General features: G+C 45.4%; 1 protein-coding gene across 1 annotated transcript in view; it reads right to left on the minus strand.

The window, feature by feature from the left end:
* KCNH3 (potassium voltage-gated channel subfamily H member 3) overlaps positions 1-3,038 on the minus strand; it is a 78,305-nt gene extending 75,267 nt beyond the window's left edge. The window contains exon 1 of the mRNA XM_032210658.1: positions 2,963-3,038. Within this exon, the coding sequence (XP_032066549.1) occupies positions 2,963-3,038 (76 nt within the window). The remainder of the gene's footprint in view (positions 1-2,962) is intronic.
* Positions 3,039-11,437: the final 8,399 nt, after the last annotated feature.

An 11,437-nucleotide genomic window follows, 5' to 3' on the forward strand; every position in this document is an offset into this window, starting at 1 on the left:
AACCTTGGCTCATTCTATTTCTAAATTATTTGTTAAATTTATATGCTGTCCCTCTCACCTATAAGGCAACTCTACGCTCAACAGACTCCCTATCACCACCCACTGCATTCAACTAAAAAAAATCTCAACCCACACAAACTTCTGCATAAGATGAGGCTAGAACAACCAATTTAGTTGCATTTAAGTACAACGACAATAAAGATTATACTTATAGAAGACCAGGAAGGAGAAGGAAATCCCCTCTTTAAGAGCCTAGCAGACTCCCCCCCTTCTAATCTGAACAGCCCCCCTTAGGTTTATAAAGCCCCTATCTTTCCAAAAGAGGTTATTTTCAGGCTCTTGGAGCAGATCCCTTTTGAACATTGGAGCTCTGAAGAGAAATCAGATCAAATATAAACACACCAAAGATTCCAAAAGGCATTGCAACTTGCTGTAAGTCTCCCCCTTCCACCACCACCCAGTCTTTCTCTCATTTGGATGGCACAGGGAAAAAAACCTGTATCTTCTGTTGGAAAGCTAGGCAGCATCTGGGATGGGGGGGATGGAGTGGGGTGGCATACGGCTTCTGTGTGATCAGGAAAGCTCCCCCCCCAATGCTGACTGCCCCCTTACTTCTACCAGCTTAGACAGAAGTAGAAGCGTGACAAGCAGATGTGGGAGATAAAAACAGAGATGAAATCCAAACACAACAAGAAACATGTTTGCTGCTTAGCCTACTATCTATAGCAGCACCTTACACATTATGCAATTCCTACTCAGAAAGTATTTTTGCGTGGAAAAAACCACGTAGCCTAAATAAAGAGGGAAACATGGGAGAATCAGACAGATTTTTCTGATCTAAACGGCCTTAGGACAGGAAGGTGATGTACAAGTTGCAGGGTGAATTACTGGAGACCAAATTCCACATACAGTAAGTGGCCTGCAGTTTCTTAGCTACAACAGATGATAACTATGGCGAAGATTGTGTCATAATTTTGTCATAGGTTTCAATGCTAAATACGTTCAGTGCTTCAGTCTCCAATGACGAACATGAACCATAGACTTGTCGTTGGATACTAATTCAAAGTTGCAATTGTTTCCCTCTCTTTTTAAAGCCAATGAAGCCCTGATATGATTTTTAAAAAAAGTTTCCTTTAAAAGATTGTGCGACTAAAGTATCTTTGGTTTTCTTTCCTCATGATAGGATGACTCATCTTGGCATGTAGAGCAGGAGGGATGCTCCATGATGAAATCCATCTCTCCTACTTTCCAATTAATCCCCAAATTAGCAATTTAAAAAAGGGTAAGGAGCATTATAACCCTTGTTTCCCATATACACATAGTGCTTCTGTCTTCCAGAAAGTGCCTCCATTCTTCCATAAGCATGACAACAGTTGATTCCTTCATTTTCAGCACAATTACTTGAAAGTAACTAGAAACCAGGAGGCTCTGAGTTCTAGATCTGCCTTAGGCAGGAAAACTGGCCAGTCTCCCTCTCTCTCTCTCTCTCTCTCTCTCTCTCTCTCTCTCTCTCTCTCTGTCTCTCTCTGTCTCTCTCTGTCTCTCTCTGTCTCGGCTCAATCTACTTCACAGGGTTATTGTGGTAGGAGTGGGAAGGAGTATTAGATCTGTTTGGTGCCTTGGGTTACTTATTAAGTAATAAAGGCATGATAAAAATCAAATACATTTGTGCAGATTATTTGGAGAATCAAGGAGAAGGCTTAGTGGGTAGAGTTTGATTGGAGAAAACTAGGTTCAGGACCAACTGATGAGTTAGGTTTAATTATCTGTCACCCACCTCTATTATTCGAAGAAAGAAAGAAAGAATGGTACCCTTAGAATGGTATTCTAAGTAACTTGAGCTACAAATTTTATAAGGGAAACAAACTAATTCTTCATAAAGCAAATTATGTGGCAGGAATATGGTTGAAAGTATCGTCCTTCCACACCCAATGCCCCTTTTACCCAACTTCCCATTTCACACGTTACATATATCTAATCTTTTGGGTACCTGTATTTGCTGGCACTCAGTTCTGATATGTTTATATGTTGTTGATGTACATCCATGATCTCAAAGCTCCATACTATATATTCTACTACCCACACATTTTATTCTCTAATAGGAAGCCAACTTGAAGCTTTAGACCTTGAGGGAACTACTGCAAGAGATTTGTATTTGGATAGAACTTATTTTGCTTACACAAAGTTAAAAATGATGCATTGGGACAATTTTCGCTTTCAGAGATGTCCAATATAGGTTCAAAGATACTTCTGTATTAATGACCGGGTGTGGATCTATTGGATATGGCAACCCTTGGATGCCAGATGCAAGGCTGAGGTCTGCTGTAGTCCTTGACATGCCAGGTGGGACTTTCAACAACCTGACAAGATCCATCTGACAAAATTCCCCATGGACGCATGCTGGAAAAGTTATTCCTGGCAACCTTAATGGCAAAGATCAAAAGTTCAACCACATCAAATGCTCAAAGGCTTCAGGAACCCTTTGCACTTTAGGAGATCATTAGAACAAATCCAACAGATCATCAGAGAACCCTGCAGCATCTATACGTGTGTTGCATGTACACATCCTGTTCTGGAGAGCCACCATCTCTCCCAATTCTCCATCGTGCCTCCACTGCATGCACGCACACATGCCATGGGCAGTAGGTCAACATACAGATGTCGCACTAGGATCCTCCTCAAAGGGGGTTGGGGAGCCCAGCCTTTCTTGAGAACTACAACTTCATCAGTTCAGGATTGTGGTGCCAAACGTGAAGGAGGATGGGGCTGAGAGAAAGGAAGGGAAGAAGAGATCTTTTACAGGGAGAAAGACAGGGAGAAACGCCTGGAAGTGGGAGCCCTCGAGTTTCCTTCTGGAAGACCAGACAACAAGGGGAGAGGAGGAAGAGGAGGGAGGAGGAGGAGGAGGAGGAGGAGGAGGAGGAGGGTAAAAAAAATAAAAAAGTGTGGGAAGCCAACTCACGCGTGCCATCAAAGCGGGTTGCTATGGTATCCAGGAAGGTGTTTTGGGGAGCCAGGAGGCCCCTCATCACCGGCATTTTAAGACTTGCTCAAGGAAATCGCCATCGTCCAGTTGGAGTGTGGGGGGGAAAAACCAGAGGTATCGGAGAAGGGAGCCGAGATGGGGCCCTTGGCTTCCTCTCCAGGAGTCAGGCCAGGGGGAAGCGGGGCTCTCTCCGCCCGCTCCTGCCAGAAGGATGCCGGGGCTGAGATTAGTGCCGAGGTTCCAGGGGCCACCGCCGCCTCCGATCTCGCTGGCGCCCAGACGGGAGGCGAGCGCAGCCGCGACGGCACAGACGGCGAGGTTAGGCAGAGGCGAGGGGCGCCCCCGAAGAGCTCCGGCTGCAGCGAAGGCGAGCAGCCACCCCTTCCCCGGTACCAAGTCCTGTCGTAGGCTGGCCCCAAGTCCGACGTGACTCACTCAGCTCTGCAAACGGCCGAGAGCCGAAAGCCGAGAGGAGGGCGCCCGGGCGGCTGCCGCCTCTGGATCCTAACCGGAAAGAGCCCGCCGCCGCCTCCCGCTCAGGCAGGGTCCCCATTCCCCTGGCCGGGCAGGGGGTGCACAGCCGCTTCCCTCTCCAGAGCGGCGTCCCGCCTGGAAGCCCCGAGTCTCGGCGGCAACGCCGGCGGATGCCTCGATCTGCTCTGGCTGCCTTCGCATGTCCGACGGCGGGTCCCGAACAGGCGGGCGCCGCTAGTTAGCCTCGAGCGCTCGGGGCGGCATGGCAGGCGCAGCCTCTTGCAGAGCAGAGCAGAACCGCGCTCCTTCTCTGGCTCTTCTTGCAAGCGTCGCCGCCGAGCCCAAAGTTGCTCGACTTGGCGGCGAGCGGCTCCTTCTACCCGCCTGTTGTACTGCTGCGCTCGCCTCCGGAGTAGCCGCCCGCAGTTTCAGCCACTCCGAGGAGCAGCAGCAGCAGCACCCAGCATCCTCAACTTGAAAGTTTCCATAGCTACTGAAGACACACCCGGCGGCTCTTCCTTAAAGAAACAAGCCGCCTGCCGCGTCTGGGGATAACTGGCCGGGTGTGGTTTGAGTGGCGGGGCCACCTCGGTGAGGCAAAAGTTTTCTAGAGCCCATTGGAGGCCCGTCAAGTACAAAACGGGATGGTTCTCCCACGTGGAGATAGTTTTAAAGTAAAGGTAAAGGTTCCCCTCGCACATATGTGCTACCTGTTCCCAACTCTAGGGGGCCATGCTCATCCTATTTTCCTACTTGCATTTTTCCATGCTTTCGAACTGCTAGGTTGGCAGAAGCTGGGACAAGTAACGGGAGCTCACTCCGTTACAGGCATTAGGGATTCGAACCCAGCCAAACTGCCGACGTTTCTGATTGACAAGCTCAGCATCTTAGCTACTGAGCCACCATGTCCCTCATGATAGTTTAAGAAAGCTATTAACCTACTGAATGCCAATATATGCAGAGCAAGGAAGATTTTCCATCAGTGCCTGCTACTTCTAACATATGTCAGTGAAACATGGACACTAATCAATACCTCAAATGTGCTTTTTCAAGAGGCAACTGGACTTTCTGGGTTTTTTTTTCTTTTAAGACATTTCGCTTCTCATCCAGGAAGCTTCTTCAACTCTGACTGGATGGTGGGGATTGACCATCCAATCATCCATTCCCCACTATCCAGTCAGAGCTGACGAGGTCTTCAAAGAAAAACCAGAAAGTCCAGTTGCCTCTTGAAAAAGCATCTTTGGGGCAACTTTGACCTGGATGATTGAGAATCTCCATAGACCCTCACAATCCATATAAAAGCTACTAGTGCTGCAAGAGCCATGGAAAGATACATGCTCTGCATCGCAAGACAAGATAGAAAGATCTGCACATGGATTAGAGAGCAAATGAAAGTATACGATATCATCAAGGGAGTAAAATAATGGAAAGGGAAATGGGCTGGTCACATAGCAGGAACAGCTGACAGCAGCTGGACCAAGGCAGTCATAGAATGGATCCCACAATAAAAAGCCTCCACAAAAGAGACCTAAAACAAGATGGAGCGATGGCATCAGCAAGTATTGGTAAAGGAAAGTTCAAGACATATTGGCTGGAAACATGCAAAAGGGGCCTTCCTCCTACAGAGGATAGACAATGGCTAGAAAGATGAGGAAAGACGATGACCAGAAACTCTGTAGGCCAACTTTTTCAGACATTGGAGACTGGAATCTCAGTTTTTTGTGATGGTTGTGGCTAATGAGAGCCAAAGTACCAATTTACCTACTCCGATGATGGGATATTACTCTAGGCAAACTTTGATTGGTTCACCTTGATTTGGTTCAAATGTTGCCTAACCTAAGTTTCTTTAAAAAGGGGTAGGAATAAGTCAAACTGGCCTCCCAAATAATGCCAAGCAAATCAAAATGAGTAAACTCATGTCAAAGTGAACAAACCCAAATCCAGCATGACTTTATGTGTATGATTCAGATCGTTGTCTCTGCACAGAATATACCAGAGATACTGTGTTTGGAGTATCAGATCACCGAAACAGGTTGGTTTTGATGGGGTTTATTGACAAACCTAGAGGCTTAAATTGGTTGTAATAATTTTAAGATAGACATATAATACCCAGGGCCTTTCATAGCAAATGGACACAGAGAAATTGAATGAAACATTACCCATCACTTGTGTTCCTGCCAGGAAATGCATCATCACTTAGTAAAGCGAAATGTGACAAGCTTCTGTTAAGCAAAGAGCCAAAGAAAGTGGCATGTCTGTCAGCCTCTCTAACCCTGGAAGACATTTTCAGGCCTCTTCTGCCCTCTTTCTCTTCACAGCTATTCATATTAGGTAGGCACAGAGAACAGAATCAACCCAATTACACTTAACCCTAATCTTTCTTAAAAGCAAATCATTTTTTCCCCATTTCAATATAGTAACTGGGGATGGATGTTACACAGCAAAGAAGAAGGCAGACTGGAGATTTGTTAAGTTTAAAAAATGGGGAATGTTAGCTCCTTATTCTTTGTTCCTGAGTGTGAAGTTTAATCTGTTGCTAATGAATATATTCAGTTTGCAATCTTGAGACTGATTGTAAATGGCAGATCTCATGGTTAAAATTGCTGGCTTAATTCTTAAACTTTTCTGTTTTGCAGCAGAGTTTGCAGCAGTGGTGGGATTCAACATTTTTAAATAGTGGTTCTGTGGCCGTGGCAGAGGACGGGTACTGTAAAATCCGCATTTCCTCCTGATCAGATGGGACTCAGGAGGCAGAGAATAAATGGGGGCAGAGCCAGTCAGAGGTGGCATTTACTGGTTCTTTCTGCTACTGGTTCTCCAGAACTGGTCAGAACCTGCTGAATACCATCTTTGGTTTGTAGGCTTCAAAAGATGACATACACCTCTAAACCATTTTGCTTTGGCCCGATGAGACCAATACTGTCTATCACTGACTTTCAAATGTATTGGTTTTTTTTTTAATGTGTGCCATCTTGGCTATCATTTTTTAAAATTTAATCTAGGTGTGAATGCTATTTATTGAATGCTTGCTTGTGAAAACACGGAAAATATTACTGTGAGAATGTCTCTTCCCAATTAACCTATGCACATCCCATCAAATCTGACAGAAGAGGCATGCTGTAGGTCCCATTGTTAGGGGACTATACTTGGAGGGTCCCAAGAGGTGAGCCTTCTCTTGCCACAGCACCTATCTTCCCCCTGAAGTGACGTCAGTTCCATCCTTATTTATATTTCAGAAGTCTCTCAAGACCTAGCTATGCCTTTGGGCCTGGGGTGGTCCCCGAGGTCTGCTGAGATCTTGAGATGGCTTCCTTGCCCAATCTAATATTTTATGTTCCTTGTGCTTTTTTTTTTTACAAAGACTGCTTTTAAAAATATTGTTATTGTTTTATATCTTTGTTGTATGTCACATCCAGAGTCACCTCTGGTAAAATAGACAGCCATATGAATTTGATATAGATATTTATATCAGGCAGTGGTGGGATTCAAATAAATCACTCTGCCCTAATGACTAGCTGGGTAGGCGGGGCTCAGTGGTCATGTGACTGGGTGGGCATGGCCAACTCAACGTCACTCGGGTTGATGGGTGTTTCACCTTAGCTGTTACAATGTAATAAGGGTTAACCGGAGAGGCAGTTTCTGTAAGCAGGGCAATAAAGGTTAGGCTAGAAACAACACCAGAATGTTTCCTTCCTGCCTTCCTTACAGGATTAGCTCTGTAAAGTGGAAAAAAACAAAAGGAGATTTCTTCCAACAACCGGTTCTCCCAACTGCTTAGAAAGTTACCAACCGGTTCTCCCGAATAGGTGCGAACCGGCTGAATCCACCACTGGTCTTGCCTTTATCTGGGCTGATGATGAAGTCAAGAGACGAAAACATAAGTAGCAGCACCTCATTTAAAACCAGGATGAAGTTAAAACAGTGGTTTTCCCCTAGCCATTCTAAATCTATACTGGAAAATCGAACCCCCATTTAGGATCTTGCAAGCTGGCCATAAGCTGATTTTGATGTGGTTGTTGAAAAGATGCTGGTTTAGGATTAGCACTGTAGAAAGGTAGCACCCACCCACTCTCCTAGAAGAATGAAATATTTTGAGAAATATTAAAAAGGCAGAATATTATATTTCCCTGGATGAGAAATGGAGAAAGATACTCTTGGAAAGCAGTCCTCACCTTCCTTAACAGCCCTCAGCAGATGTCAGCACTTAAGAGATAGCTAGCTCTATTCATAAGCAAATACCCCCACCCAAAATCCAACAAATGTAGGATTAGCTCTCAGCCACAATAGGAATTGCCCAAAGCCCCTTCATTCATCATTATCTCAGTTGCACCACCCCCAGTAGTTCAAACTTCAACCAAACTTAGCTCAGACAAACTCCTAGGACAGTGATGGCTAACCTTTTCCAGACCGAATGCCCAAAGTGCATGCGCCGGAACCCCCAAAATGCAATGCACTTGTGCCCCCCTGCATGTGCATGCACCCTCGCGTGTACCCTGCCCCCGGCATGTGTGCCCCCTGCACATGCCCCCTGCATGCGTGCACCCCCTCCGCTCATGTCCCATCCTTGCGCATGCGTAATAGAGACCCGAAGACCAGCAGGACAGTGGGATGCACATGCGCATACATGGCGAAGCTGAACTGGGACAACGGCTCATGTTCCCACAGAGATGGCACTGCGTTTCCACCTCCGGCACCCATGTCATAGGTTCGCCATCACGGTCCTAGGATTTGTACATGGCCCCAAGGGAGTCTGACAACAGTGAATAGAGTACATATTCAGGAACAGGAAGTTCAAATGCAAAGTCCAAAAGAAGGTATAAATACCCCCCACTCTCAACTCCATGTAGTCAGCTGCCCAGAAACACCCCCCCCCCCCAAATGTGCTTCTGCTTCGTCATTAAACCATCTTTCCAATCAGCCTCCAACCTCCATTTTGTCTCCAGTGTCTTTCTCCCAGCTTGGAACTGGACCAGATGGATATTTCTTCCAACAGCACCGTTGAATGTAGGTTTTGTTCCACACTCAGGCCCAGCATCCTGCTCCACCCACTTTAATACAGATTCTGGTGGAAAGACCAGAGTGCGCCATTGCTCTTATCTCCAATGGAGATTTGCTTGGTAAAGACTCTCCTGAACTTTCAGCTGTTTGTAGAAGGAGGAGTATATTAACAGTGTCAATAACTGTTATTATTTTGCTCTTCCAGAGGCAGTAGTTTAGCTCAGCAGGAAAGCCCTTTGCTCTTTGGTTAGTAAAGGCTGGGTTTGCCTCAAATCCCGCTTCACTCCCTGCATTAGTCAGAAAGAAATTTCAAAGGCAACACCTGTATTTAAATTAATTCAGTTTGACTAAAGAGACACAGAAGTGTATTCTTTTTTTAAAAAAAAAATAGCTGCAAAGAAAACAATATCCCCAGAAAAGAATCCGAAATAAAACAAAGCAGGAACTGTTCTATTGTGCCGGTGTTGATCCGATGCGGATGAGAGGCCTCTTCAGCCATAGACCTGCTCCACACACAAATAAGGCCAGGCAGGTGTGCTCTGCTACACCTCCCATTTATTTCCATGGACTTGGAGAATGGGGCCGAACTGTTTAATCTTTAATTTTTTTAAAAAGTAGGGAATATTGAAGCATTGTATATGACACTGGTTTATACTGTTTCGTACCAAGTCCTCAAAATGTTCTGTACAGATGTGCAACTGGGTGGTCACAAGAAAAAGACCCCACCATATGCAGCACTCTGGCAGTATCTGCTAATTGGTTTAATTCCCTCATTCTCTGTTTTGCTAATATAGAATATAGGTAGGAGATCTCAGGGTCCGGACAGGCATTTTAAATTTCCAGGATGATGGTAGTAAGAGGGTATAGACAGTGGTGGGATTCAAATAATTTAACAACTGGTTCACCCAGAGTCAGGTGGGCTGTTGTGGGAGGCATGGCCCATAATCATCCTCCAGTTCTGCCACACATGCGGGAGGAAGCCTCCTGTGATGGCCAACCTGACCCTGGGTGAACCAGTTGTTAAATTACACCCCCTGCTGTCAAAATGGATCCTGGGTGCTGCACTGCGCTGCAATGGAGAAACGGGCAGCAGAGTGGCCAGCATGAGGGAAGGAAGCTGAGCAGGGAGAAGAAAGAGGGAAAGCGGCCTTCTCTATCCCTCGCGCCGACTGCTCACTGCTCCGTTGCCCGTTTCTCTATTGCAGCGCAGCGCCCAGGATCCACTTTGACAGCAGGGCTGGGTTGGTAATTTAACAACCAGTTATCTTGAACCGGTGTGAATTGTCTGAATCCCACCACATAGATCAAAGCAGATTAAAAGCCTAACCATCCCGCTGCCCACTCGGAGGCTGGTTTCACACAGCAAATGCTGAGGCAAAGATGCTTCGTGGTATAGGCTGGTAGAGCCTGCAGGTGAGCAATGTAATTATGTTTTGTTCAGTAGTTCTAGCCTTCCATTTACTGGAACCCAGTAAAAGAAGAGAGAGTCTTTTATCCTTGCAGCCAAAAAACACTGGTTTGTGACTTCTGTGCCTTTATATTTTCTTTATGGGTGATTGTGTTTTGTGGGGAGATGGAGAATGTCTGCACACATTTTTTTAGTGCAGTCTGTATTTTGCTTACATGTATTTTTTGCAACCACAATTCATTTTAGCTTCTACAGTGTATTCAGAGATGGGACAACTGCTGTGTGCTTTGGGTATGGAAAGAATACTTTCACTAGGAAAAATGAAAGGTGCAAGGAGAATCATTTGAATTTTAACCCACCTTTATAAATATCTCAAGGAGGCAAACATCTCAAGGAGGCCTAATATGTCTTCCTCTTCCTATTTCCCCCTCAATAACAACCCTGTGAGGTGAGTTAGAGTGAGAGAGTGAGAGAGTGAGAATGAGAGAGTGAGAGTGAGAGAGAGAGAGAGAGAGACAGAGACAGAGACAGAGAGAGAGAGAGAGAGGGAGGCCAAGTCACCCAGCTAGCTTTCATGGTTTAGGCAGGATTTGAACTCAGAATCTTGCAGTTTCTAGCCTTAATCATTACACCAGACTGGCTCTCTCTTTTTTAGCTGCCTTCGCCTTGCACCCATATCTGGTTAATGATAAAAAAATAAAACCACGTGGTGAAGCTGAGGGAATAAATACTGGATTAATTTTATGTATCAGCCTAAATGCTCTCACTTCTGGATTTAGCATCTGTTTGTAGCTATGGAGGCTTTTCCTAATATTGGCAAAGAAGCCTATAGCTTGGTCATTTTCGCTAACCGCTGCAGATTTCAACAAATTGGGGAATTTTTTTCTTTATTAAAAAAAAGGCCTGTTGAACCAATCCACTTGCACATGATGGATTCTGTATGGAATTCCCTGTCTGGATCGACTCACAGAAGATGAAGTGGATAGTTGCAGGGAACATATATCTGCCCAACAGTTTCTACAGACAAAATATATCCACTTAAACTGATTTCTTAGAGCAGTGGCTATTGTTGTTTCGCTCAGCTGCTTCACCTGTTTCTCTCTCTGCATGATGAAGGCTCACAGTTGGCCTTTAAGGTTGTTTCTCAGCAACAGGTCCCACAAGAGCAGCACAACCAGCTCCCTCCAGAGTGGCTCAGGAGTGCAGCCAAAAGCTCATTTGCAGGAAAGGTAACAGCTCTTGAACCTGGCTAGCTATTAGAGAAAAACAGCACCTGGGAGCAGAGAATCCATTTACATTTTCTTCTAAGAGGGGTGCTGTCTCCTACACTTTGCCTTTTGCAGTAGACTTTCAGGATTTCAAGGAAGATAAATTCCAGCAAGTGTATAAAGTAGGGACACACATGACGTTCTGTGCTGTTAAGAAGCTCTCACATACAGTATTTTCTCTTGGAAGACATTTTGGTGGAATGTGTTTTCATTTTCATATGCATCTCACAGGGATAAAATTGCAGACCGTACCAAATAGCCAAGAATCTGAAGAGATCCCTGAGGAAGATCTATTGATTAGTA

Source organism: Thamnophis elegans, chromosome 2 (genome assembly GCF_009769535.1).
Source record: "Thamnophis elegans isolate rThaEle1 chromosome 2, rThaEle1.pri, whole genome shotgun sequence".
Taxonomy (NCBI): Eukaryota; Metazoa; Chordata; class Lepidosauria; order Squamata; family Colubridae; genus Thamnophis; species Thamnophis elegans.